The sequence below is a fragment of the Morone saxatilis genome, unplaced genomic scaffold, assembly GCF_004916995.1.
Source record: "Morone saxatilis isolate NCDOM2014 unplaced genomic scaffold, NCSU_SB_2.0 Contig9, whole genome shotgun sequence".
NCBI classification, from domain to species: Eukaryota; Metazoa; Chordata; class Actinopteri; family Moronidae; genus Morone; species Morone saxatilis.
In genome coordinates this window covers 1,644,361-1,667,032 of record NW_023340268.1, presented here as the reverse complement: position 1 = coordinate 1,667,032, position 22,672 = coordinate 1,644,361, and the positions used below count along the sequence as shown (strand labels likewise).

Sequence of the window (22,672 nt, the reverse complement as noted above, 5' to 3'; positions counted from 1 at the left end):
ACACACAGAGAGAGAGAGAGTGAATAATCCCTTGCAATTATCCAGAGATATGAAAATCACAGCTGTTCATAAACGTCTCTGTGTAAGCACAGCTCATAAACTTCAATTTTATATCGTATATTCTATCAGTGTTTTTTTATACATGCATGCTTATCTGCATGCAGGTGTAAGAGAAGTTCCAGCAGTTTAAGCAGATCAGAAAGCTACACTGACACTGTGTATTAAACTGATGGTAACAAAAGACCAAATCACAATTAATAAATGACAAAGTTGATGCTCTTCTTTATTCGTGATCTGAACGAGCTCCGCAAATCATGGTCCTGCTAAATCCAATGTAAGCTCTATTACGCTTTTTGTTTGTAATGTCAAAGGAGAATTCTTTTCCACAGCATGATGGGTAAAAGTGGTAGATAACAAAAACGTTAGAGAGTGAACGAGAACAACAATCTGAATTCAGACTTACAACATCATAGTGAGCAAATATCTTCTCAAAGTCTCTCTTCCTGTCCTCTTGACTGCAAGCCTGACACCAAATATAACAAATAAAGTGATGAAACATTAATATTCACACAAGACTTTAATGAACATGTACTGTTAACATCCACTTCAGGCATAAATAGGAAAATCGAGGTTTGTTTTCTCAAGAAAAAATCAAAAAAACATTTTAATATAGAATTAAAAAACATCTCAATAAACTCTTCAGACTTACGTCCATCTTAAACTTTAGTAAGAAGTTTTCTTTCAGGGCCAAGATCCTTCAGACAACAAAAAAGATTTGAAGAATTATCCTCATTTTAAATGATATCTGATGCTGTATTTTTTCTGATTCCACAGCCATGAGAAGATCAGCTATCCTAATGACTCTCCTCCTGGTCACATGACACAGTTCAACAGTACCTGGCCAGGTCATTTAAGTCCAGTCTTCCATCCCTGTTTTTATCAAACATCTTCATCTGCAGGGGAAACAAGTCAGAATGGACGAATTAACAACGGATGACAAGAAGACGCCAGCAGTGCTAATATCTGAACAGCTGCCTGTTACCATGGTGTCCGTGTACTCCTCCAGTTTGTCAGGGGTAATGGACTTCCTGTGTTGGAGGAAGAGGTCCTGGAGGAAGCCCTGAAGGGACAAAAAAACACACCTCAGGGACACTCAACTAAAACTGCTATCATAAAATTTGAATGTATTAGTTTGTTGGGGACGATGCAATTCAACATATTTAAAGCACGAAACCAATGTGCAGCGCAAAGAGTTTATAGCTACTGTTCATTTTCCACTCGTGTTCCGAGTTGTACAGTGTAAAAAATAAAAAGATAATTAATTATTAATTGCTTCTCGTGCTGTGGCTGTAGTTTTGCAGTAGTTTTTATTCTTTAATTTTTTTATTTTTTGTTTTCAATTCACTTTAGTTTCAGTTTCCGGAGTGTGTGTGCACATTTCAGTTTAAGTTTTTGTATAGTTTCACGTGTTTTTGTTATAATATGTTGTATATAATATGACTTAGCAGTGCCTCCTCATGCTTGTTGCATTTAAATTTAAATTTGACCAAATTCACAAAGACAGACTCAAACTAAAGACATTCCTCTTACTTTGTAAGTCAGTTTTTGTTCTGTTATGACGTTGAGTCCACTCACTTTAGATGGTTGTTCTGATTTGTGGTGACACATTGTTTTATCTTCATTACAGGTAGAATTTTCTTTGTCGGCTCTGCTACAGTGCACACATCCAAACTCAGCAGTTACCTTGAGCTCAATCGCTGAGATGTAGCCGCTGCTGTCTGTGTCATAGTTTCTCCAGATCTACACAAACAAGATATAGAAAAGAATCACAGAAAATAAAGTCTGAGTGTAGCTGCTGCAGTGTTCGTCACCATTTTACTACTTTTCTGTTCTCTTAAAAAAGTAAAGTTTGTCCTGAAGGCAGTCCTAGAAGATCATGCAATATCCAAACTGGACAAAGTTAATGCACAATAGACCTTTTTCACAGCAGCTATTTTGACATGAAATATTAGTGTGAACACAGGTTTTTTTTTTTTTACCAATGATACTAATCTTTTGTACAAGTGGAAGTTGAATAATAAATGAAGGCTATAATAAATAAAAAATTTGCATGTTGGTGGTCATAATAGGAAAAAGCACTGTTAATAAATCCTTCTGCAGCTTGACTTCAATTCAAACGCTTATTGTGCTTTTTTATATTCCCTGAACGTCCACAGTCCTCCTTCATTCACCTCTGCATTATTTGTTGACCTTTGACCCTCACCCTCATGAACTCCACGCTGTTGTCCAGCGGCGTCTCTCTGCGAAACAGAAGCAGGAAGTTTTCATCCTCCGGCAGCATCATGGTCGCCAGCTGGAAGAAGAACGTTTACGTCCACTGTAACTAAAGACGTTGTCCATATAAAAATATACTTTACAGGTTACAGGTTTTACAGTTTTAATTTACACCCAGTTCCTCATTAACTCAGTTAAGCGGTTTAAAGGGCAAACCTGTAAATGTCAGTATGTAAAGTCTGTGTTAGATGTACAATAACTAAGACAATACAACCTGCAGGAGTGAATACGGTACAACATTTAAACCATCTTTATGACCTGGACAGAATCTTCCCAAAGAAATGTCATTACCCAACATTTATGAGGATTGCAGTCTGAAAATATCTATAATATAATGATATAATATGATACCATTGAATGATAGGAGTGCTTTGCTAAAAACCCAGTAACCGCTGAAATAATATTTAATAATAATATAATTCTACCTCTGTTATCTGCAGACGTCCGTCAGCTGTGGTTTCATGAGCAGACATGAATCTTTCTCTCAGTCTTCTGATTTTGTCTTCAGTTATCTCCTCCCTCTGAAAACAACATGACATGACCACTTTAATGTAGTGGTGATTTCCTTCGTACTCAGGCAGTATCTGAAAAACTGAATGATGACTGGATGCGTCTGTTTAGTTCAATACTTAAAGCCACCATGGACATGTTGATGCTTTCTGACTTTGTTGCCCCCTGGTGGTAGTATTAGATAAAACACTGTGGCAGAGAGCAACACACTGTTATATAGATATATCACTACAAACTGTCTAATGTCCCTACAAAAAGAAACTTGTACCAAGAAAATAACATCCACTGATCACATAAAAACTAAAAGGCTAAAAATATTAACCTGAAAAGTGAAGGTGTCGGCTTCCTTCTTTTATTTTTTCGCCACTGAAGAAGTTCTATATTTATCATTTTATCATGAAGTGGGTATAAAAATGAGAAACTTAAAATACAGCTTCATGTTTTAGCTCTTTACCTTCATCCCAAATTTCCCCAGCATGTGTTGGAAGAAGCTGTCCAGCTCCTTCCCCTTGATGTAACCGTTATCTAAAAACACAACCAGGCAAACTGTCAGATCAACTAGATACAGCAACTTACCAGAATATAATAGAATAGAAGTTGTTATACTTCAGTGAAATTACCACAAAGTGAAATTGCTTGCACAGACAACCTTTAGCCAAATAAAAATTAAGAATTTGAAAGTTGCACATTTTTTCACAACTGAAAAAAATGTAATAGTTAAAAAATGTTTATAATCCAGCACCGGTTGTTTCACTTCTCACTAGCAAGAGAAGCTACAAAATAGCAACCAGGCAACAACACACAGTGGATGAAGTACTCAGATTTACTTACAAGTAAAAGTAATAATACCACAGGGTAGAAATACTAATTCATATGTTTTTCTTAATGCCTGCCAGAGGGTTGGATTCTGTCGGATTCCCCTCGAAATCAATAAAACCAGGCTGTAGATACATTACCACTTTTGTCCACAGGGGGCTCCAAAATTAACACAAAATCAAAGTTCTTTTTAGCTGCTTTATGTATAAGTAAAAAAAGTATTAGCCTCAAAATATACTTAAAGTTACAAAAGTATTATATTAAGTATTATATCCAATTTCAATATATATTATATTACTATATTATAACAATTGATGCATTATCCTGTTGAAACGCGCATCACTGTAATAATTCAGCTGGTAAAAGTGGAACTTATTTTAATTACATATATATTGCTGGGTAACTTTCAACCTAAAGATCAATAAAGTCTTATATTAATCTGTCACAACCCATCATAATTCTATAGTTTATTGTATATTTTGTATTATTAATCTGAATCTGCAATATAACTAGCTGTCAAACAGTGGTGTAGAAGTATAAGGTAGCAGAAAAAGTACTTGTACAAAAATTGTATTTAAGTACAGTACTAAATGCACTTAATCACCACTGGAAACTGTATACAGTTCTTGCAGAATAAATTGTTAATTAATTCTTTGTTGTGGTCAATTCTACTCTTGTTGTTGCTTAGAAACACTTGTGTCTGGTCCCAAAGAGCATAATTATCCAAACATAATATAAACTGCTACAACATGATTGAAACTGGAGCAAATACCAGGAGACAAAAACCCCCAAACCTACCTCAGAGGCTTTAAAATGCCTCTGTTGTCTCTCTCTCACACACTTCATATCTCATAAATCACATTATGTCATTGAAACTAAAAGTTCACTCTTGGCCCTCCACCTTCTGAGGGGGATTCTGGGATCTAATAAAAAACTATTTATCCCTTTGCAGGACTGGCTGCTTAAATCATATCATTAAAACCCCAAACAAATACTGGGAGGGCAGACTTACAGTTCTTCTGAGGAAATATTTTTTACATACAGTCCCGTGCACACCCATCAGTATCACCAGAAGTCAAACGTCCTCTCTGAGCCTTTAGTAACCAGATTGTGCAATAATGTGTTCTTATTCATTACAAGGTTTTATATCTGACACATTTATAGGCACTTTAAATGCCATTATTTGCTCAGTTTACATGCTGGAGGAGCTGAATGAACTGATAAACACACTGACGTCAGAGTCATCAAAACTCTTCTCACCATCTATGTCGAAATGTTGCCAGATCTGTAAGAAACCTGCAGCGTCCAGGCGGTTCAAAGAGCTATCCATGATGCTGAGGACCAGTCCAGAGGTCGAGCTGGTGACAACAAAACCGAAAGAAAAGGAAAAAAAAACCTTCTTCAAGAGACAGACTGTTGAGTTTCAGAGAGAGAGAGAGAAAGAGAGAGAGAGAGAGAGAGAGAGAGAATCTTTTATCCAGTGAAATTCTATTTATTCTGATTTCACCTTCAGGCGCCTCTGGAATTCAGCTAAATGAGACTAAAGAGGGAGTCAACAGCTTGTATATGAAGGGGGGAGAGAGGGAGGGAGGGAGAGAGAGAGAGTGACAGAGTGAGGGGGAGAGAGAGTCTAAACAGTGAAACAGTATTTATTGGTATGAACATACAAATACAGAAATATTTGACAGCTTGATGTCACATTTCCAGGCCTGTAGGTCCACTGGCATATAAACAATAAAACACATTATTTAAGTCAATTTAAAAAAAAAAAAAAAAGCTGATTTTTTTTTTAAAAAGAATCACAAAAATATTTCCCAATAAAATAAAAACCATCACCATGTATGACAAATGGAAATCCATGCAGATTCAACAGCACGTTTCATTGATAATAAATCCGATTTTCTGCTCATAATACAATATTTAACTGATATACACCCCATTTATTTTATAAACACAACCTCATAGGAATGTTAGTACATATTTACATATTCACATTGATACATAATACATCAGTAAGTGCAGGAGTACATGGTTAACAGAAATCAGCAATAAGCGGTGTGTTATGGTGAGGATACAGCAGCAGTGTCGATAACTGACCTACATGGTAAATATGAATCTGAGGCAATAAACACTGACACTGATATTCACAGAGGACATTTTGACATGTAATGGCAGAAAGTCCAAATGTTTTCTGTGGAAAGGAAACTACGGTATTTTATAGCAGGGTTTAGCTTTTGGCAGAAATTATCTCACTGCTTGAGTTAAAGCTCAGTGGGTGGAGCCACAAAGAAATATCTGTTGTTGTCTCCACCCACTGAGGGTTCTGCCGTGTTCACATCACGTAAGACGGACAGTAAGGATTCCCATGTTTATGACTTGCACGTGTTCATGATACAAAAAAAGTTCAAAATACAGTGCACTGACGATATAGCACCATATCCTTTACATTTGGGGCGTCTGTATCATTTGCCTTTCTGGACAGTACAAGGCACCAGTTAGGATATATTGAACCTTTCGGGACAGTTTTCCTGCCGTGATGTTGACATGAACAGTATTTACAGATCAACCATCGGTTTGGTTACAGTATTTTTTGTTTCTATCATTGAGTCCTTAAATCTAACCTGATTAGATAGAACAGAATGTCTTATTTCATGATGTGTGCTGACACAACATTCCGATTCAAGACAAACAGCATCAGGAACAATGGGACTTATCTAAACCCTTCAGAGAAATGCTTTTTTAAAGTTACATACGGAAGCCCTGAGAGGCTACTTAGAAAAAAAATTCTGGTGATCCATTCTATGTCTGATCTAAATTCAGTTTTGCCAGGATAATTTTTCGGAGTTAACTGCAATGGAAAAAAGCTTTTGTTTAATCAGGATGTTTACTCACTGCTGATGAAGACCTTGAGATTCAGCTGAAAGCTGCAGGAAAAAGCAACTAGACACAACGAATGTTACAAATAAACCCTGCAAAACCCTGACTAGTGATATATACAACAAAATATTTGCATTATATGTAATCAAATTAAACCTATTGCTTATTATAATATCTGTTTTTTTTCTACATACAGTTAATTCCAATGCATGTCATCAAATCTGTTTCCTTGAAATGGAATAAAACCCTCAGCAGTTTTTAATTGGTCAGGTTGTCTCCATTAGCAGTGAAAATTAAAACAGTGTTGGTAAAACAAACAGTTTCCGTCTGAATCTATACGTCACTTTGATATCTGAACTTTGGCTATAGCAGCTGAGAGTGTGGACTCTCTTCGGTTTCTCTTCCTTGTTGTTCCTCTTTTAAACAGTTGCAGGATTTCTCGGCTACCAGCTCCTCCTAATTGTGACATCATATAATTTGTGGACAGTTTGCCGTTTGAAGACAAAAGAGTAAATGTTAGCAGGATAAAAAGCCTCTTTGGAACATGTTTATATTTAGAGCCCTATCTCCAGAAGAGCTGTTGGGAGCAGCCCCTGACCTACCAGCTGCAGTCTACCTGCACACCACAGCACAGTCTGGACCTACTTAGAGAGTCATTCTCCTCAGTGCTTTGGACTAACTGAGCTTTTTATTGCTGGACCTGGTTATCTAAGCAGCTACAGATCATCTTTGAACCAAATAAAACCCATCTGGTCTGCTCTTTGTGGTCCTATTGGAGCTGTTGACAAAGGCAGTAATGGAGCTGTTTTTGCTTCCATTTGACCAGACAGCTGGGACTGATCCAAGGTCAGAACACTCCACTGACGCGTGCAAAATACTTTCCCCTCTGTCAACGAGTGCCTCACCAGGAACTGTAAAGAAGTAAAAAATAAATCATTGTCCACTGTCTCTGCTTCTGATTGTACATGTGTGATTGACCTCCAACGGTTCAGTCGGTCTGAGAGACTGTGAACCTCTCGTTGGTGTCAGACTGAAGGAGTGTCGTCGGACTCGTCCTCTGATTTGCTGTCAGACTTGAGGTCAGTGGCCGGAGAGGGAATCTCCTCCTCAGCTGGACTGAGATCTGAGTCTGCCAGAGATGGAGGGCTCACTGTAGAGAGAGAGAGCGGGAGAGAGACAGGGAGAGAAAATATAGATGAAGAAACATGTGGACTGAAACAACAAAAGCTATTTCCTTGTCTGACTAGGAAATTAAAGACCATCAAAGGAAAACTAAAGAAAGACCCTTAAACTAACAGTAAAATTAGGCCCTGAAACCACTAAAACTAAAACTCGAAAAAATAATATTGGACTAATAAACTACGAACACTTCAAATGATGATTTTGATCTAGGTAGACATTGGAACAAGGGCAACTAAAGTTAGACCTAGAAAACAGGAAAACTAATGGAGAATATAACTCTAAAAAAAAATACATTTTGAACCAAAAATGACCCTGGATCTAGGAGAAGTAGGTTTAGTTGTGCACACTGAAAACTTTAAGTTTTAGTCTTTTTCTGAGGCCATGTATTTGCATCAGTCAAACAGACAGTTATAGTGTTTAAAAGCATTTCACACGATAATAAATATACACAGAAGGTTGACAATGAGAGCGATCTTCCAGGATCTTCTGGTGCAACTGTGATCTGTTGATTTGAATTAACATCCCCTTTAAAAAATAACCTGTGGCCTTGAACAGAAACATTAGAGGAGACTTCAGATAATATATGAAATATCGAACCGTAGGCGGGGAGGGACTTGGCTCGCTCTCGGTCGTCCTCCCTTGCAGCCGGAGGACTTGCTGACCTCTTCAGAGACGACCACGGTCTCCCACCGATGCCCGGTTCAACACCATCGCTGGGCGGCTCGAACGCATCGCCGTCCACAGGAAACTCAACTGCCGGCAAAGAATACATGATGAAATTAATGAATTATGAAATATTTAACCCAACACTCTAAACTGACAGTCATCAATGGTTTGTCTCGTCAGTTTGACAATCTTAATTTGTACTATTTCCTTACGTAAATACTTATTTGTTAATTTCATATCAACATTATGTAGTAGGATTAATCACTAAAGCAGAATTCATGCTGTGTGCTCACTTACTGAAAAAGATGTAGTAAGAAGTAAAAAGAAGACGTAACTGCAGTGTCTTAGTAAAACACATTCACTTCGTCTCACTTTGTCAGTGTAAAATGTGCCTCTTAAAAAAGCCTCTTAAAACGTGTAAATGACCTTTCCTCCCTGTCTCATTGATTTTAAAAACACATCCTTTTGCACGGCAATTGTGAAAGACAATGCGCCTTTTTGATTACATAGAAGAAACACTGTTTTAAGGAAAAATACTGAGTTCCTGTAAGCATTAATTACACAAGTCGAGTGTTAAACTACAAAATGACACGCACTCTGACACTTGGACATGTCAAGTACAGGCTAGGACCTTAGCTTCAGACGTACTGTGTGTGGTGTGTGGAGGCGTCAAATATGGCCTTGAAAGCATTCATTAAACAAGTTGTCACCTGTTAAATTGAGTGTTATATTTTCAGCTATGCTCCGGCTCACACGGAGCACTGAGTCATGCAACCTTCATCATTAAGAAAGAACATATGAGCCTGTCTGCCATCCACTCAGTGCCTGCAGGTGCACTCTCCTCTCTCTGCACCCCCATAGTGCTCTGGGTGCTTGACTTATAGATTATGGGTGAAATAATGCAAATAGAAAAAAAGAGTAAACATATCACGTATTACTTGAGCAGATTATTTCCTGTAAATATTACATCAGAGGAGAGTTTTCTGATGGTTCTTGGAACTTTTAATACAATTAATACAAAACACATGAAAGACTGAGCTGTATTCAAAAGGCTAGGCGCCACTGAATCTTATACACTCCTTTAAGTGCTGCACCAAAATGACATAAGTCCTGTTTAAACACACTGCAAAAAGCACTGTGACAAACATTTTATGTTCATTTAATAGAAGTCTGATCAATTATTCACAGAAATTTTGGCACTTTTAATAGTTTAGTGGCACAAAATCTTAAATGTGCCACTTCTTTGGCATTTAGCTTTTAATTGAAAGTAGTGACAGAGATGCAATGTGTTCTTTATTCTTGTTGTGTATTAAAATACGATACAATATCAAACTCCTGTTACTTCTAAAGCCTTGTTCATAAAGGTCAAACAGAGATACTAACCGTCCTGTGGAGACAGGGGTCCTGCAGGGTTGCTGCTGGTGCTCTCTCTCTCCTGCTCTGAAGGCGCCCTCTTCAGGCGAGGAGCAGGAAGTGGCCCTTTGGCAGGCGGGCTGCCTGCTGGAGCCTCAGCAGAGTCGTCTGAGAAGCAACAATCAGTAAAACAATGAAATGATTCTCAGTAAGATACACATAAATAAGAATCAAACTAGTGCTTGTGGTAAAAGCTTCTGTCTGTCTAAGTCTCCACAGCTGATATAAAAAATGTGAGAGCTGCGTTTGTTCTTTGACAACCAGGCTTTTGTATCCCCGTTTCTCCCAATCATTGCCTACCGAAGACGTAGGCGCTGCTCGGCCTGGGACTGGCAGGACTGGCAGGACTGAGGGGCCCAGAGGTGCGGGTCCCCAGTGGGGGCTTGGTGGTATGTGGTGGGGGCGGTTTGGGGGTGACACTGGGTGGTTTTGACCTGGGAGCCGGCTCTGGTTTGGACTCATCGGCGTCTGCTGGCACAGACTGCTGATGGACGTCTGACTTGGCTACAGGAAAATGACAGAGACAGTTTAGGAGTCATGATGACAGGCAGGTAGGAAGAGCTACTACTGACTTACTAATTATACTGATGTGTAATTACTGAGGGCTGTGAACTAATTACTGTGGAAATGTCACATACAAACCTCACGCTGTCAATACAAGTGGGTGGAAAATAGCACAGGTCCACATGTGACGTCATATCAAAGAAACTCACCTTTGTCACCGTCCACCTTGTCCAGCAAGGATGGCGACTCAGACTGAAACAAGAGAGACAGAGATTAGTGTGAGTGTGAGTGAATCTATCTGAGAAAGAGAGAGATGATGAGGAATGGCAGTTACATGTATGTATGGTAGGTATGTATACACACTCTGTTTTACTCCTTTAAATGTGTGTGATCCTCGCTTTTATCTTTGTTTGTCCCTTACTAACACCTTAGGAAAAAGGATCTATATGACTACTCCTATTTGGTCTATCATGATTTCAACTCCATCACTGAGCTGAAAAGCCTGTGGTAATATACATCAAATCAGTGCAGGGGGATAAGGCACAACTTCATATATACAAGCAAACATGTGATGTACTAGGGGTCAATCAAAGCACAGATGTGTCCTTATATGACTTCCACTATAATATATGATTTCCTATCAATCGAATATCAATCATAAATGTCCAAGTATGAACAACAATGGTTGATCTGAATGTTTCATCACTTGACAACACCCACTTTTTAACTCTTTGGGACACTGAAAGGAATCATAGCAACTATAGCTAGCCAGACTACTACTGTTTAAAATGTGCCCTCATCCTGCTGTATGTTTTTTACTCTTGTATCAAGGCATACTGTTACCAATATATTGGCTTGATGATGGTATTAAATGCTGTTATCAATGTTGAACAGTGGACTCCACCCACCTTCTTTACAGCCATTCTCTCCTGTCTGGCCTTCATCTCAGCCAGCAGGTCCATGCCCATCACAGGAACACCAATATGACGGGGGATGTGGGGGTTCTCCTTTTTCTCCACATTCTCCTTCTTCTCCAGGTTCACCTTCTTCTCCACATCTCCCACACCCCCCTCTTCCTTCTCCTCCTTAGCATGTTCAGCGGCAGTCGGAGTGGCCTCCATCCCAGAATCCATGTGGTCGGAGGGTTGAGCCCTGTGGACCTCCTGATGGGGCTCCGCCACAGTGCCAGGGTTTTTCACAGGAGGAGTGGGGGATGTCGGCGTCGTTTCCTCAGTCACTGAGCTAATAGACGAAGAGGGTGGAGCCATGTTGGAGGAGGCAGGGTGGGGTGGAGTGATGGAGGCAGCTCCATGGCTTTTCTCTGAGCGGGACGTCCGGGATTTGATGAGGTTAAAGAAACCGCTCTTCCTGGATTCACGTTTCTTATCTGCTGCTTCCTGCATGTTGGAGGACGAACCTCTTACATTAGGAAGTCTAGAGAGGATTAAAAATAACAACAGAATTAGGAAACAATATACTTTTATTCAACCTTACAAGCCAGCCAAATCTCAAAGGACTTCCCATGGTGAGAAAACATCAGGTCTCTATTTTATGCTGATGACACACAACTGTACTGTTTTTAATCAGACTGAATTTGGGAGTTGTTTTCTATACAAATTACATCATAGGATGGGTAGATTAATACTGAGAAGACTGTAAATAAATTCTGATTCATGACTCTCACTTGAAACTGAGTTTAATGACTTTCTTGGAGAAGAAGTCCTCCAGGCCCTCGTCCAGCTTTCCCATGATGGTGCTCTCCTCTGCCTCTTGTGGTGCCGCACTGTGGGTGGCCTCTCGCTAAAAGGTGGAAGGCAGGAATAAAACAGAGAACAGAGGTAGAGAGATAAGACTCAACTACATTTTAGGTTTTGTTTTTCAACATTTAAAGGTATTACTGTGATATGATGGAGTAATGATACTGTATATTCTATTGATAATGAAGGAGTTTTATAATGAATCCAAGAATTAATAGCACTGAAATACGATACATTTCTCACACAAAATTAAACAATAAACAAGTTTTTATTAAAAAAATCTATGGCATGACTAATTAGGTTAGCAAAGTTTCATAGTTTTGCTGTTAATAGATTTGGATTTTATGGTGAATGTGAATAAATGAATGGTAAATTGGTGCTGATGTTAGCACTGAACAAACGACAAAAAAACATGCAAAAAATCGAAACAAAAATTAATGAAAAAAATTATTGGTATCACTGATAATCTAAGGATTGCTCCCTGGTAGAGACCTACAGGCTGTCGGCTGGGTTTTGCCCTCTTCTTGGGTTTTGGGCGGGACTTGGTGCAATGCTCCAGCGTCATGTGCTCCACAGAGGGCAGCTCGCTCAAACAAACTGGTGGAGTAGGAGGAGGGGGGAGGTCTCCATAGTAGGCCGACATTCTGTCCACTGGATGTGTAGGAGGAGGAGGAAGAGGGGGGTCCTCAACATGGATAGGAACCTCCTCGAGAGCCTTGTCCAGGTCAAACTCCATCTCTGTTGGGTATATGGAAGGCAAAGCCATGTTGGTAATTTAACAATCAATGATATTTACCACCTACCATTTTAAGGGGAAGTGATGCTGCTGGGGACAGATCGGACTCACCACGTAAGGCCTGCATTGTTAATTTGGCATTGGAAACTGATGGCACTGTGTATAGTTGCCTGTAATTTGCTGGTACAGCCAATTAAATCCCCAAAACGCAATAACAAATCATTTCTCCAGTACTCCTGGGACAGTCTGATGTGACATAATGCTAATAATCTTCTGACAAACTTTAGTTCAGCTTTTTGTTTATTTTTCCTTCCTTTCATCAACATTATCAAATATCTTAAGATCAATTATAAAAGGTAGGGAGTCTGGTGGCAATCCATGTGACTTTTACCAACTTGACAACTTGACTGCAGTGTGGAATTACTGCACAACCTTTCAACTGGACATTTATGACTTTAACAATCATCATATATAGAAAGATTCTTTGTCATGGTCCAACGCCATTTCATCCGACAATCGGTTTAGAAAGGTAAAACAAACATAACATTTGATGTAAAAACATCCAAAGCCATTGGCTTTAGAATGAGAGTTAACAGCAGAGAGCAGGGCAAACTTTATGTAAGAAAAAGCATATGAGAAATTTAAACAGAAAATGATGAAGGGCAGGAACAGTATGTATAGAGACAGGTAAAGAAACTGGATTGTGTCTAAAGCTGTTACAGTAGTTGCCTAACACACTGTGTCACTCACCAAACGCCACAGAGACGGGCCGCAGCATCCTGACCAGAATACTCTTCCTCTTGGACTTAGGAGTCATCTAAAAAGAAAAAAACTGGTTTTTATCTTAATTTCTACTGAAGAAGTAATGTGCGCTCAACTCTTCAAAGCTGCTGAGGCGATGACAACCACACTGTCCCTCTGTCTATTCAGACTATCCATGCCCCATTTTATACAGGCTGATAAGCAGTGTGAATGAGTTTGTATTGCTTTGTGTTTCCCACCGTGCAGGTGTCCATATCCTCCAGCCCATGTTTCTGGTCCCGCTCATGGCTTTGTTTCTCTTCCTGATTGTGGTTCTTTGGCTGCAGAACCACCTCATCCAGAACCTCTGTCTCCATCTGCGGCTCCCGATGCAGCAGAGGCTGAGCCTTCCTGATCAGATGGTCGGCCTGGAGACAGAAGGAGGAAGGAGTGATGAACACACAGAAAAACAGAAAACACAGACCGACAGACAGACAAACAGACACTAACCAGAGTATGCTGTGATCTGGAAAGAGACTCCAGGATCTCATCCACAATGCGATCAGACAGAAACGATGCCATGCTCAGCTTCACTTCACTGTTTCAAAGAGAAGAAACAAAACACACAGAAATAAAACCATCTGACCCAAAATGACATGTTGCAAAACCAACAATAAAGGGCTACATGTTGGTTGTCTGAGTCTGTTCACAGAAGCTGCTTTAAGCCTGTTATTTACTTTTGTGGGTGGATCCATTTGTTAGATAGTTATCAGAGTGTCTCTAACCCAATTTCTTTAGACCTCTGGTGTAAAACTCACTTGACCAAATACATAAATCCATCAAAGTGGATGTTTCCACTTGTGTTAGGACCACCAAACAGCCCAATATTATCTCAAATCCTTTGGTAGGAATGGTCTCCTCATCCTCTCCTCTTGCCTACATTCAGTCTGTACAATGAGAATCAGCACACAGAGACGTCACAGACAATCCATTTGTTATGGATGCACATGACAGATATCTGGAGATAACATGCATTTACCACCTTGAAATCACTCATCAGCGCCAGTAACTGGTCTAAATACTGGACTTGTTCTCCTGGAAGTACAATTTATGGACTTTCTGATAACCATAAGACAGGGGCAAGACCTTACAACTCAATAACCTAAGACCTGATGAAGCTAAAGCTAAGCTAACCCTGTAAACACACGCAGCAGATCGGACCTGATCTTGTTGATGATGTCGACCCCGGACTGCTCCAGCAGCGTGGTGGTGATAAAGCTGCGAGGAATGGTCATCCTCCCTGCTCCGGCCTTCAGTAGCTCCGGGCGAAGGGTGCTCCTCTTCATCACATGAGGACACAGACCCTCAGCAGCTTCCACCATGGACACCATCATTGTCTGGGGAGGACGAGTTAATGTAGTTTAAACTTCACATTGCACTCCAGTTTGAATGTGTGTTATTTAGACAATCACAAGTATACATCTACTGCTGTACGTCCAACAATGTTCGCTCAGACTTCATGTTACTGTTAGTGTCGAGGTAAAACGGCAGCTGTTGGAGCCAGCTCAGTACCTGCAGCTGTTCGTCCATTACCCTAGCCACCTCTCCAGCCATCGACTCCAGCTTGTCCTGAATGGCTCCAACACACGCTCCCTTGGACCCCACACTCTTCAGGTGGTACAGGTTGGGGAGCAGCTGGGGGGAAGAGTGAGATACATTATATGTTACAGACATACATTACATTATATATATATATATATTACATTATATATATATATATTATGGGAAAGAAACACAATGAGAAAGACAGCAACAAAGTCAAAGTTCATCTCAGCTTTAGCTGTGGCCTAATCTCTATTTTGCTTGAACAAACTTCATATTGAAAACTTTTCATCAGTACAGGGTGGGTAACATTTTAATCTCTGAAAGCTTTGTTGAGCCAAAAATACTTGTATTGTTCCAATGTTAAACATGCAGACCAGATGTTTCTGTTTAAATCCTGCTTTAATTAGCAGGCTTTCTGAATATGAAGTTGCATGACAGTAACTTCTTTTAGTGTCTCAGCCATGTTGAGTTGGCCAGCTATGGAAGATGGTGGATCGAGGAGTTAAATGTCTTATTTCCATGACTCATGTCTTCTTACTGTCTTGGAGTTTCTGGCGTCTTTCATGAGGTTCTCTGCCACCTTCATGTCCTCCTGGACCAAGTTGGCCTCTGTGAACCTCAGAGAGTTCAGATGGTCCTGAACCTTCACACACATCATGTCAATCATCTGCATCACAGAGAGGTTAGAGGTCAGTCAATGAAGAGTAATATGTTGACTCAATCAGAGGTCTGCCAGTGTATGTGTGTGTGTGTGTTTCTGTGCCTACCTGTTGCGTGGTGGTGGTGACGATTCCCTGCTGCAGCCTGTACGCCTGCTCCTGGAGGTATTTACGCGTCTCATGGTTCCTCAGCAGGTACTGCTCCATCTGCATCACAAAACACACAAACAAGCTCCAATTAAAGTTTCCAACATTTTAACACCGTTTTTAGTATTCTTAACAAAACTGAAAAATCTACATTGATCCATATTTTAAAAAAACAGGACAACAACCTTCAGTAAAGCGTCCTCTGTCTTCTCTGGACTCGCCTTTAGCGCTTGAGCAGCATCCATGATGGGAACAGGCATAAAACGAATGGTGTAGTTCCTGATGGAGAGAGAAAACAGTAAATTAACTTATCCTTTAATACTAATGCAGAATCAGGGCAGGGCTTATACTCTCTCTGACTTTGTTAAAATAAAATGTAACCTCACCACAAACTGCTTCATACTTACTTTTCTAAAGCAGCAGCGACGTCCTGTAGACCCTGAGGGCTGACGTTGTTTCTGTCCCACACTATTGTCCTGCAGACACACAGATGAAAAATAAAAAATAAATATTTATAATGGAACACTTGATACAGACCTGACAGAGCCTTAACTGCAAGATTATCCTGTCTGCTTACTCACCTGAGTTTGCTGTTGATCTGCAGGGCTTTGGCCAGCATCTTGGCCCCCATGTCTCCCATGGAATTTCCACTGATGTCCAGTTTGGTCAGAGAGGTGTTGCTGCCCAGAGCGTTGAGGACGATGGAGAGGTCGGCCTTCAGCTTGGAATCAGCCAGGGACAGCGAGGTCAGCGGCTGCAGGGGGGGAAAGAATTTTATTAGATAATTTTAATCAAAGTGTCCAGTGAATGCATCAGTAATAAATAAATACCTAAATTAGGGACTGAAGAAGAACAGGCAGACCCAAAGAAGGAGATGGGTAATGACAGGAAAGAAAATGATTTAAGGTTATGTTTATAGTTTTACTCACCGATTCCTCCTCTTGGATCATATGAACCAGGTTGTCCAGGACCTGAGCCACATTTCTGGAGAAAGATTAGTAGACAATTAAAATGTGACTAAGTGACAAACCAATGTATTGAGTAATTCAATTAAAAATGTACATGGCACCAAATAATTATGTTATTAAGATTGTTTCATTGATTATTAATGACTAACCCTTTGATAAAACAAACAAACAAACAAACAAACAATCCAGCTCAATTGTAATTTTTTATATGATATTATATATTATAAAGTATTTTGCTGCTGTTTGCTGTTTGTTACCCACTTGGACTTGATGTTGTTGAAGTTTTTGCCCAGTGAAAGGTGTCTGATGGAGCGGTTTTTGGCCAGCCAGACCAGCAGAGTGGTCAGATCCATGTCCAGACCTGAGCAAAGCAGCACAGAGACATTAAGAGGCCACGATTCAAAGTCAACACAACGCAATCAGAAATGGTTCAAATCTAAAATATCCTCACCGTTGTCAGAAATGTCCAAACTGGTGATGTTGGGAATCTCAGCGACACAACCCTCCAAGATCTGGGAGCCCCCCGAACGCAGCTGAGAGAAAACAAAGAGTCAGATATGCTTATAAAAGAATCATGTCAGTGTGTACCTTTGTATAAATAAACAGTGTTACAGTGTATTTAAACAGTGTGCTGAGGTTCATGGGAGTTCTACCTCACAGCAGCTAAGATCCAGAGACACGTCACTGAGGTTTGGGTTGCAGCCGAGTCCCAACAACAACGCTCTGCAGACAGAAAAGCCAGAAACTCATCAGACTGTCAGTTTAACAACAGCTTATAGAAAGCAGTGTCGCTGCTTAAAGCTTGATATTTGATATTTCAAATACTAAAGGCAGAAAAAAGTTATTGCTGCTAGTCTTTTGGCTGCATTGTTTTGATTTCTCTGTCCTACAACTCTGGTAGGAACAGGTTTGAGTAATGATGCACAACTCTATAAAGAAGCCCTCTCTCACTCTCAATGAAACACTTTCTGCTGTCGGCCAACTGCTGTTATATCTGTATGCTATAAATATATCCAGTTATTGACGGGAAAAAAAGGCAACATAACTGTTATTATTCCCTCGTAGCGACAAGAGAAAATAAAGCACAGACTTTCACTCTTTTAGTGTACTGCTGTGTGTCTCATTGGATATTTTCTTACTTCAGAGCCTCCACCGGCAGTCTGGTTCCCGACAGACTGACGGAGCTCAGAGCCTGAGCACAGCTGAAGAACTGCTTAAATGGCGAAGGGATTTCTTTACACTTCCTGTGTGAATGAGAGGAGAAACGTGTTACAATCAACACTAGAGTGCAGTAACACATTCAGAGCAAAGAACAAATACTGTACATTTCAAACTGTTAGTTAATGTATTTAAACCACATTTAATGGTAACATTTGCTGAGTGTTGGTATGTCGGAGAAGTAATCTGCCTTTGCACTTTAAACACAAATTTTTAAAAAAGCAACTCAGCAAACTGAACACTGAATACTGAACATTCCAAAGTCAGAGATAACGTAGTCTGTAAAAATATTAAAAAAGTTTATAATTTGTCCACTGTTTGAAGGATGGGTGTAGGTTTAATATCCAACCTGTGAGAGAAGACGGTCTTTGACATGTTGAGGACAGAAAGATGCTTCAAAGATCCTCTGAGCAGAGACGTACACACCTAAAAACAGAAAACTGATTTTAGCACCAGAGGCTGAAACTGCAAAAGCCTCAACTAAACTCAGTAAAGCTCTTACAGAATGTATAGACCAGCCCTGGGAGGAATTTAAGCATGGTATTATTTACTTTTCTTACTACTTTCATTGGTTATTGGAACCAACTGATTTATTTTACATGTTTCCATAGTTAAAACGGTCTTTAATTCAGGCCTCCATTTTAATTGTGAAGTGTGTATGAGCTGCTTTTACCTGCTCCAGAGAGCAGTCGCTGTTGGACACATCCAGAGTCTCCAGACAGTTTGGGTGACTCAGGAAGCTGTGCAGGTTCTGTGCAGAAATAAAACACACATTAGAGATCCTAGCAAATCCTAGAAAACCTCACATCTCCAAACTCTTCAAGAACTAAAGAAAAAGCCTCGATTATAGCTTGACTGCTGTCTATCTTTCTTTTTTTTTCAACGTTTTCTGAACAGCTTAAATACACTGTGAGTTTGTCTATCAACAGAAGGTGGCTGCATACCTGCAGGTCGTCGCCTCTGAGCGAGTTTCCCGACAGGTCGAGGTGTGTGAGGGTGGAGGCGACGGCCGGGTTGTTACAGAGAGCCAGACAGAGGTTGTTTACACCTGCAACAAATGACAGTCACTTCATTCTTCAGGGCAATAATTAAGTGTTATTTCATCTTTGTTTTCTCTGCGTTCACCTTTAGGAGACATGGAGGTCCTGGAGAGGTTCAGGTGCTTCAGACCCAAGGGCAGTTTGGCGAGTTGAGCGCTCAGAGCAGAAACACCTGCAGTAACCGAGACACATCCAGTCATTGCAGTTAAGAGACTTTATAGAGCTCCAACATGGCCACCAGAGGGCGCATGACTTTAGCTGACAGCCCTCTGTGAGAGTTCACAGTAACAGAGTTTCTGCACGTTTCAGAAAGCCACATTTAAAAGTAGAAGAGATCACTGTAATGCAAATTCTCCAAATAGAAATGAGTAGTAGAGGAATTACAACAGATTTGCATGCCAAAGCACGTGTGTGTGTGTGTGTTTTAACCTTTGTCCTCCAGTGAGTTGTTGCTCAGGTTGAGTGTGTGTAGCGTGGAGGCTGGGTTGTGTGACAGCGCACTGGCCAGTTTCTGAGCAAAATCACTGAAGAAGAGAAAGAGTAGAAGGAAAATGTCACAGTCAGTGAGCAGGTGATAACCTCTGACCTCTCATCACACACAATCAACAAGCAACAAGCACACACCTGTTATCCGACATGGACTCTGGTCACAAACAGTTTATTTAATCCTATTTGTAGTAGGAAATGACACAGCGCACAAGAGACGGCCAGGACATTCATTCTAATATTTGACCTCTGACCTTCTCAGTCCCGCGTTGTCCAGCACCAGCTCTTCTAGCCGACTGGATCGAGCCACCACTCTGAGGATCTGGTCACACACATCTGTCGGCTGGAAGGCAGAAACAAACACACGGCTTTCATTTCACTTTATCTCAATGAGATCTCAAAGAAGAAAAAAACAGTTAGTGATTTTTGTTTTAGTAAAAGGAGGTCATAGTACACTTCTTTTAGACATTTTTGTTTTTGTTTCAGAATAGTTTCACATCTAACTCTGTTCGACAGTTAAACGGCAGGGTTGGTGATTGTTGGAACAGTGTAAGACTGTACAGTTGTTTGTATCAATGTTACCAGTTTGTAGTCTTTGGTGGAGACTTTAGTGAACCAGTGGTTGTGTTCTAGAGCTGCGATGATCGCCACCAGATCCCTACAGGGAAAAAACAAAGAATTATTATTAATACGACTGTCAGACATTACATTCTATGAAGTGATAATAAGACAGTTGTTAAAAAACACATTATATGTATTTCATATGCTCACCTTCCCCTCAACGTAAAGAACTACACACGGTGAACCCAAGGTGCTGAGCGGTGTACGTACCTGTTCTCCAGGTGGACGAAGTCCTGCAGGTTGAGCTCTTTGGTGTCCTGTGTGAGATAGATGGTGTCCACATCCTGGAGGAGGTGAAGATGACAACGAGAGGAAATGGCTGCATGATGGTGCGTTCAGGTACAACACAAAGTGAAACTCAACAGCAGAAGAGAAGCAAAGACAGAGACGGTGGAAACACAAATGCAGGTAAACACATGCAGATAGATAAGATAAGGTACAACTTGGCAGGAACAAAATCAGACATAAAAGAAGCAGCAGGAGAAGAAAAGATGAAAAACAAAAAGGAAACATAAGCAGGAGAATAAAAAAGTAGAAGGAAAAGAAGCAGAAAAAAAACAGTAAATAAAAATAAGTTGTTGCAGAAAAAGGCAGAACAATAAGCACGGATCAGAAAAAGTGTATAAAAGAAGCAGATAAAGTCATTACTAGTCAAAAAAAGGAAACAGAATAAAGTACATGAATACAAGAGAAAAAGGCAGCAAACAAAACAGATGATTTCCAGCACCGACCCATTGGACCTCCTCTCTGTACGGCAGACCCAGGTAATCACACACACACCAGTACTGATGAGAAAAACCGCCTGCAATGAGTCAACACAACAACGTTTAGCATTTAAACACAGACACTAAACATTTGACTGGATGTATGTTTCACATTTTGAGGCTGATTTACCACAGGGTCCCAGATCTGCCGAGCCCTGCTCATCCCAGATGGCCTGGAGGGCCGCCGTCCTCTCTGGGGGCTTCAAACTCAACTTCCTCATCACCTTCCTTCCTTACAGAAAGAGGGATGACGAAAAGGGAAAAGGGAAACTTGGAGTATCTTCTCAACAAGTCTGAAAAACGTTAATACTGCATCCACACAGAGAAGAGAGAAGAGAAGCTGGGAGCCAATGTCCAGGGAGCCCATTATTCACTATAGCTGCGTTTGCTCTCAAAGTACCTGGAACTTTTAGTATCAGGAACTAAAAGGTTCCTTCAGCTCTTTGTTGTTTGAAATGCCCTGGATCCTAATTTAGACCCTGGTCCCTGCAGCGGAAACGCACCAAGTTTCTCCAAAGGTTCCTAGTCCCTTATTTAAGACTGCAACTAACCTAACCATTTTCCTGATCCATTAATATACAAGTTATTGTCTTGATCAATAGATGAGTCTATACAATGTCAGAAAACTGCGAGAAAAGCAGCAAATCTTAACGTTTGAAGACCTGTAACTAGTACATTTTTGTCATTTTTGCTGATTCGCAGCATTTAAAATCTACCTCGCCTCGTCATAAACATATAAAGGACAGTGTAAGGCCAGTTTTCCTCTCTGTCCGACCCTCTGAGAGCCCCTGTAGTGCTCCTTGTCTCCTTCCTCTCACTGGCTCTCGAGTGGTACCTACACAGGTGAGACGGCGGGGCTGATGCGGTGCAGACAGCTGCCGATGTGGGCGATCACCTCGTCCACTTCCTCCACTGAGCCCAGCCGGAGGTTCCATGGACCCCGCTCATACTCCAACACCAACTGCAGGGGGCGCCACACGCAAAGCGACACAAAATGAGCACTCAAAGTGCTGCTGAGGTGATAAAATGTTACCATGCTGTCATTGTGGTCAGACTGAGCAGGTGAGTGCAGTTGACACTAAGTAGCCTTATTGATTCATTATTATTAAGTTGAACTGTTTTGAGAGACCACCACCATGATGCAGAAACGGAAGATACAGAGTTTAAATCTTGACACAAAGAAAATAGACAACAAAAGGAAGTTCAAATTAATATCTCTGCAGGACTGTACATTTTGTTTGTGTGTATTAAAAAGGAATATGCCAACTCCCAAACACTGGTGTACACATTTAGCCAATAAATCAGTCTTCAATATACCTCCTTATCCTCCCTAAAATGTAGGCGGTGATGACAGACAGAAGTGATTTGGTATTTAGTGTGTGTGTGTGTGTGTGTATTCAGTTGTGGTCAGGTGTGTTTGTCTGTCATAAATGTAATCCACAATAATGCAACGCTTATTTTTGTTTGTGTGTACCTGAGTGGGCTTGTTGCTGCTGATTCCCTGGATATCCAGGTAGCTGAAGGAGTGTTCAACCTAAAGTAAGCAAGAGGAGATTATGAAATGCAACAGTGAATATATCAAGTTAATCTAGTATTTCCACTTCTTCTTTACGAAAGGACAACAAGCA

General features: G+C 40.4%; 2 protein-coding genes across 2 annotated transcripts in view; both read right to left on the bottom strand.

Annotated features, from left to right (window-relative positions):
• Nucleotides 1–5,004, bottom strand: part of LOC118342381 (secretagogin-like) — a 5,705-nt gene extending 701 nt beyond the window's left edge. The window contains exons 1-9 of the mRNA XM_035680893.1: nucleotides 4,921–5,004; nucleotides 3,299–3,369; nucleotides 2,760–2,855; nucleotides 2,264–2,353; nucleotides 1,744–1,800; nucleotides 1,043–1,120; nucleotides 898–953; nucleotides 710–755; nucleotides 464–523 (exon numbers count right to left, since the gene is read on the bottom strand). Of these exons, the coding sequence (XP_035536786.1) occupies nucleotides 464–523; nucleotides 710–755; nucleotides 898–953; nucleotides 1,043–1,120; nucleotides 1,744–1,800; nucleotides 2,264–2,353; nucleotides 2,760–2,855; nucleotides 3,299–3,369; nucleotides 4,921–4,990 (624 nt within the window). The 5' untranslated portion in view covers nucleotides 4,991–5,004. The remainder of the gene's footprint in view (nucleotides 1–463; nucleotides 524–709; nucleotides 756–897; nucleotides 954–1,042; nucleotides 1,121–1,743; nucleotides 1,801–2,263; nucleotides 2,354–2,759; nucleotides 2,856–3,298; nucleotides 3,370–4,920) is intronic.
• A 287-nt stretch (nucleotides 5,005–5,291) lies between these two features.
• The window catches only part of LOC118342380 (F-actin-uncapping protein LRRC16A), a 31,860-nt gene continuing 14,479 nt past the window's right edge, over nucleotides 5,292–22,672 (bottom strand). Inside the window, exons 4-38 of the mRNA XM_035680892.1 lie at nucleotides 22,519–22,578; nucleotides 21,884–22,005; nucleotides 21,175–21,272; nucleotides 21,012–21,082; nucleotides 20,491–20,564; nucleotides 20,242–20,317; nucleotides 19,914–20,002; nucleotides 19,603–19,697; nucleotides 19,259–19,345; nucleotides 19,078–19,181; nucleotides 18,807–18,884; nucleotides 18,483–18,559; nucleotides 18,055–18,159; nucleotides 17,569–17,638; nucleotides 17,367–17,448; nucleotides 17,177–17,276; nucleotides 16,877–16,931; nucleotides 16,529–16,701; nucleotides 16,355–16,423; nucleotides 16,133–16,226; nucleotides 15,909–16,007; nucleotides 15,680–15,808; nucleotides 15,109–15,231; nucleotides 14,758–14,933; nucleotides 14,047–14,134; nucleotides 13,797–13,964; nucleotides 13,546–13,612; nucleotides 12,556–12,797; nucleotides 11,987–12,102; nucleotides 11,211–11,736; nucleotides 10,512–10,554; nucleotides 10,099–10,302; nucleotides 9,769–9,906; nucleotides 8,317–8,472; nucleotides 5,292–7,687 (exon numbers count right to left, since the gene is read on the bottom strand). Coding sequence (XP_035536785.1) covers nucleotides 7,563–7,687; nucleotides 8,317–8,472; nucleotides 9,769–9,906; nucleotides 10,099–10,302; nucleotides 10,512–10,554; nucleotides 11,211–11,736; nucleotides 11,987–12,102; nucleotides 12,556–12,797; nucleotides 13,546–13,612; nucleotides 13,797–13,964; nucleotides 14,047–14,134; nucleotides 14,758–14,933; nucleotides 15,109–15,231; nucleotides 15,680–15,808; nucleotides 15,909–16,007; nucleotides 16,133–16,226; nucleotides 16,355–16,423; nucleotides 16,529–16,701; nucleotides 16,877–16,931; nucleotides 17,177–17,276; nucleotides 17,367–17,448; nucleotides 17,569–17,638; nucleotides 18,055–18,159; nucleotides 18,483–18,559; nucleotides 18,807–18,884; nucleotides 19,078–19,181; nucleotides 19,259–19,345; nucleotides 19,603–19,697; nucleotides 19,914–20,002; nucleotides 20,242–20,317; nucleotides 20,491–20,564; nucleotides 21,012–21,082; nucleotides 21,175–21,272; nucleotides 21,884–22,005; nucleotides 22,519–22,578 — 4,179 coding nt within the window. The 3' untranslated portion in view covers nucleotides 5,292–7,562. The remainder of the gene's footprint in view (nucleotides 7,688–8,316; nucleotides 8,473–9,768; nucleotides 9,907–10,098; nucleotides 10,303–10,511; nucleotides 10,555–11,210; nucleotides 11,737–11,986; nucleotides 12,103–12,555; nucleotides 12,798–13,545; nucleotides 13,613–13,796; nucleotides 13,965–14,046; nucleotides 14,135–14,757; nucleotides 14,934–15,108; nucleotides 15,232–15,679; nucleotides 15,809–15,908; nucleotides 16,008–16,132; nucleotides 16,227–16,354; nucleotides 16,424–16,528; nucleotides 16,702–16,876; nucleotides 16,932–17,176; nucleotides 17,277–17,366; nucleotides 17,449–17,568; nucleotides 17,639–18,054; nucleotides 18,160–18,482; nucleotides 18,560–18,806; nucleotides 18,885–19,077; nucleotides 19,182–19,258; nucleotides 19,346–19,602; nucleotides 19,698–19,913; nucleotides 20,003–20,241; nucleotides 20,318–20,490; nucleotides 20,565–21,011; nucleotides 21,083–21,174; nucleotides 21,273–21,883; nucleotides 22,006–22,518; nucleotides 22,579–22,672) is intronic.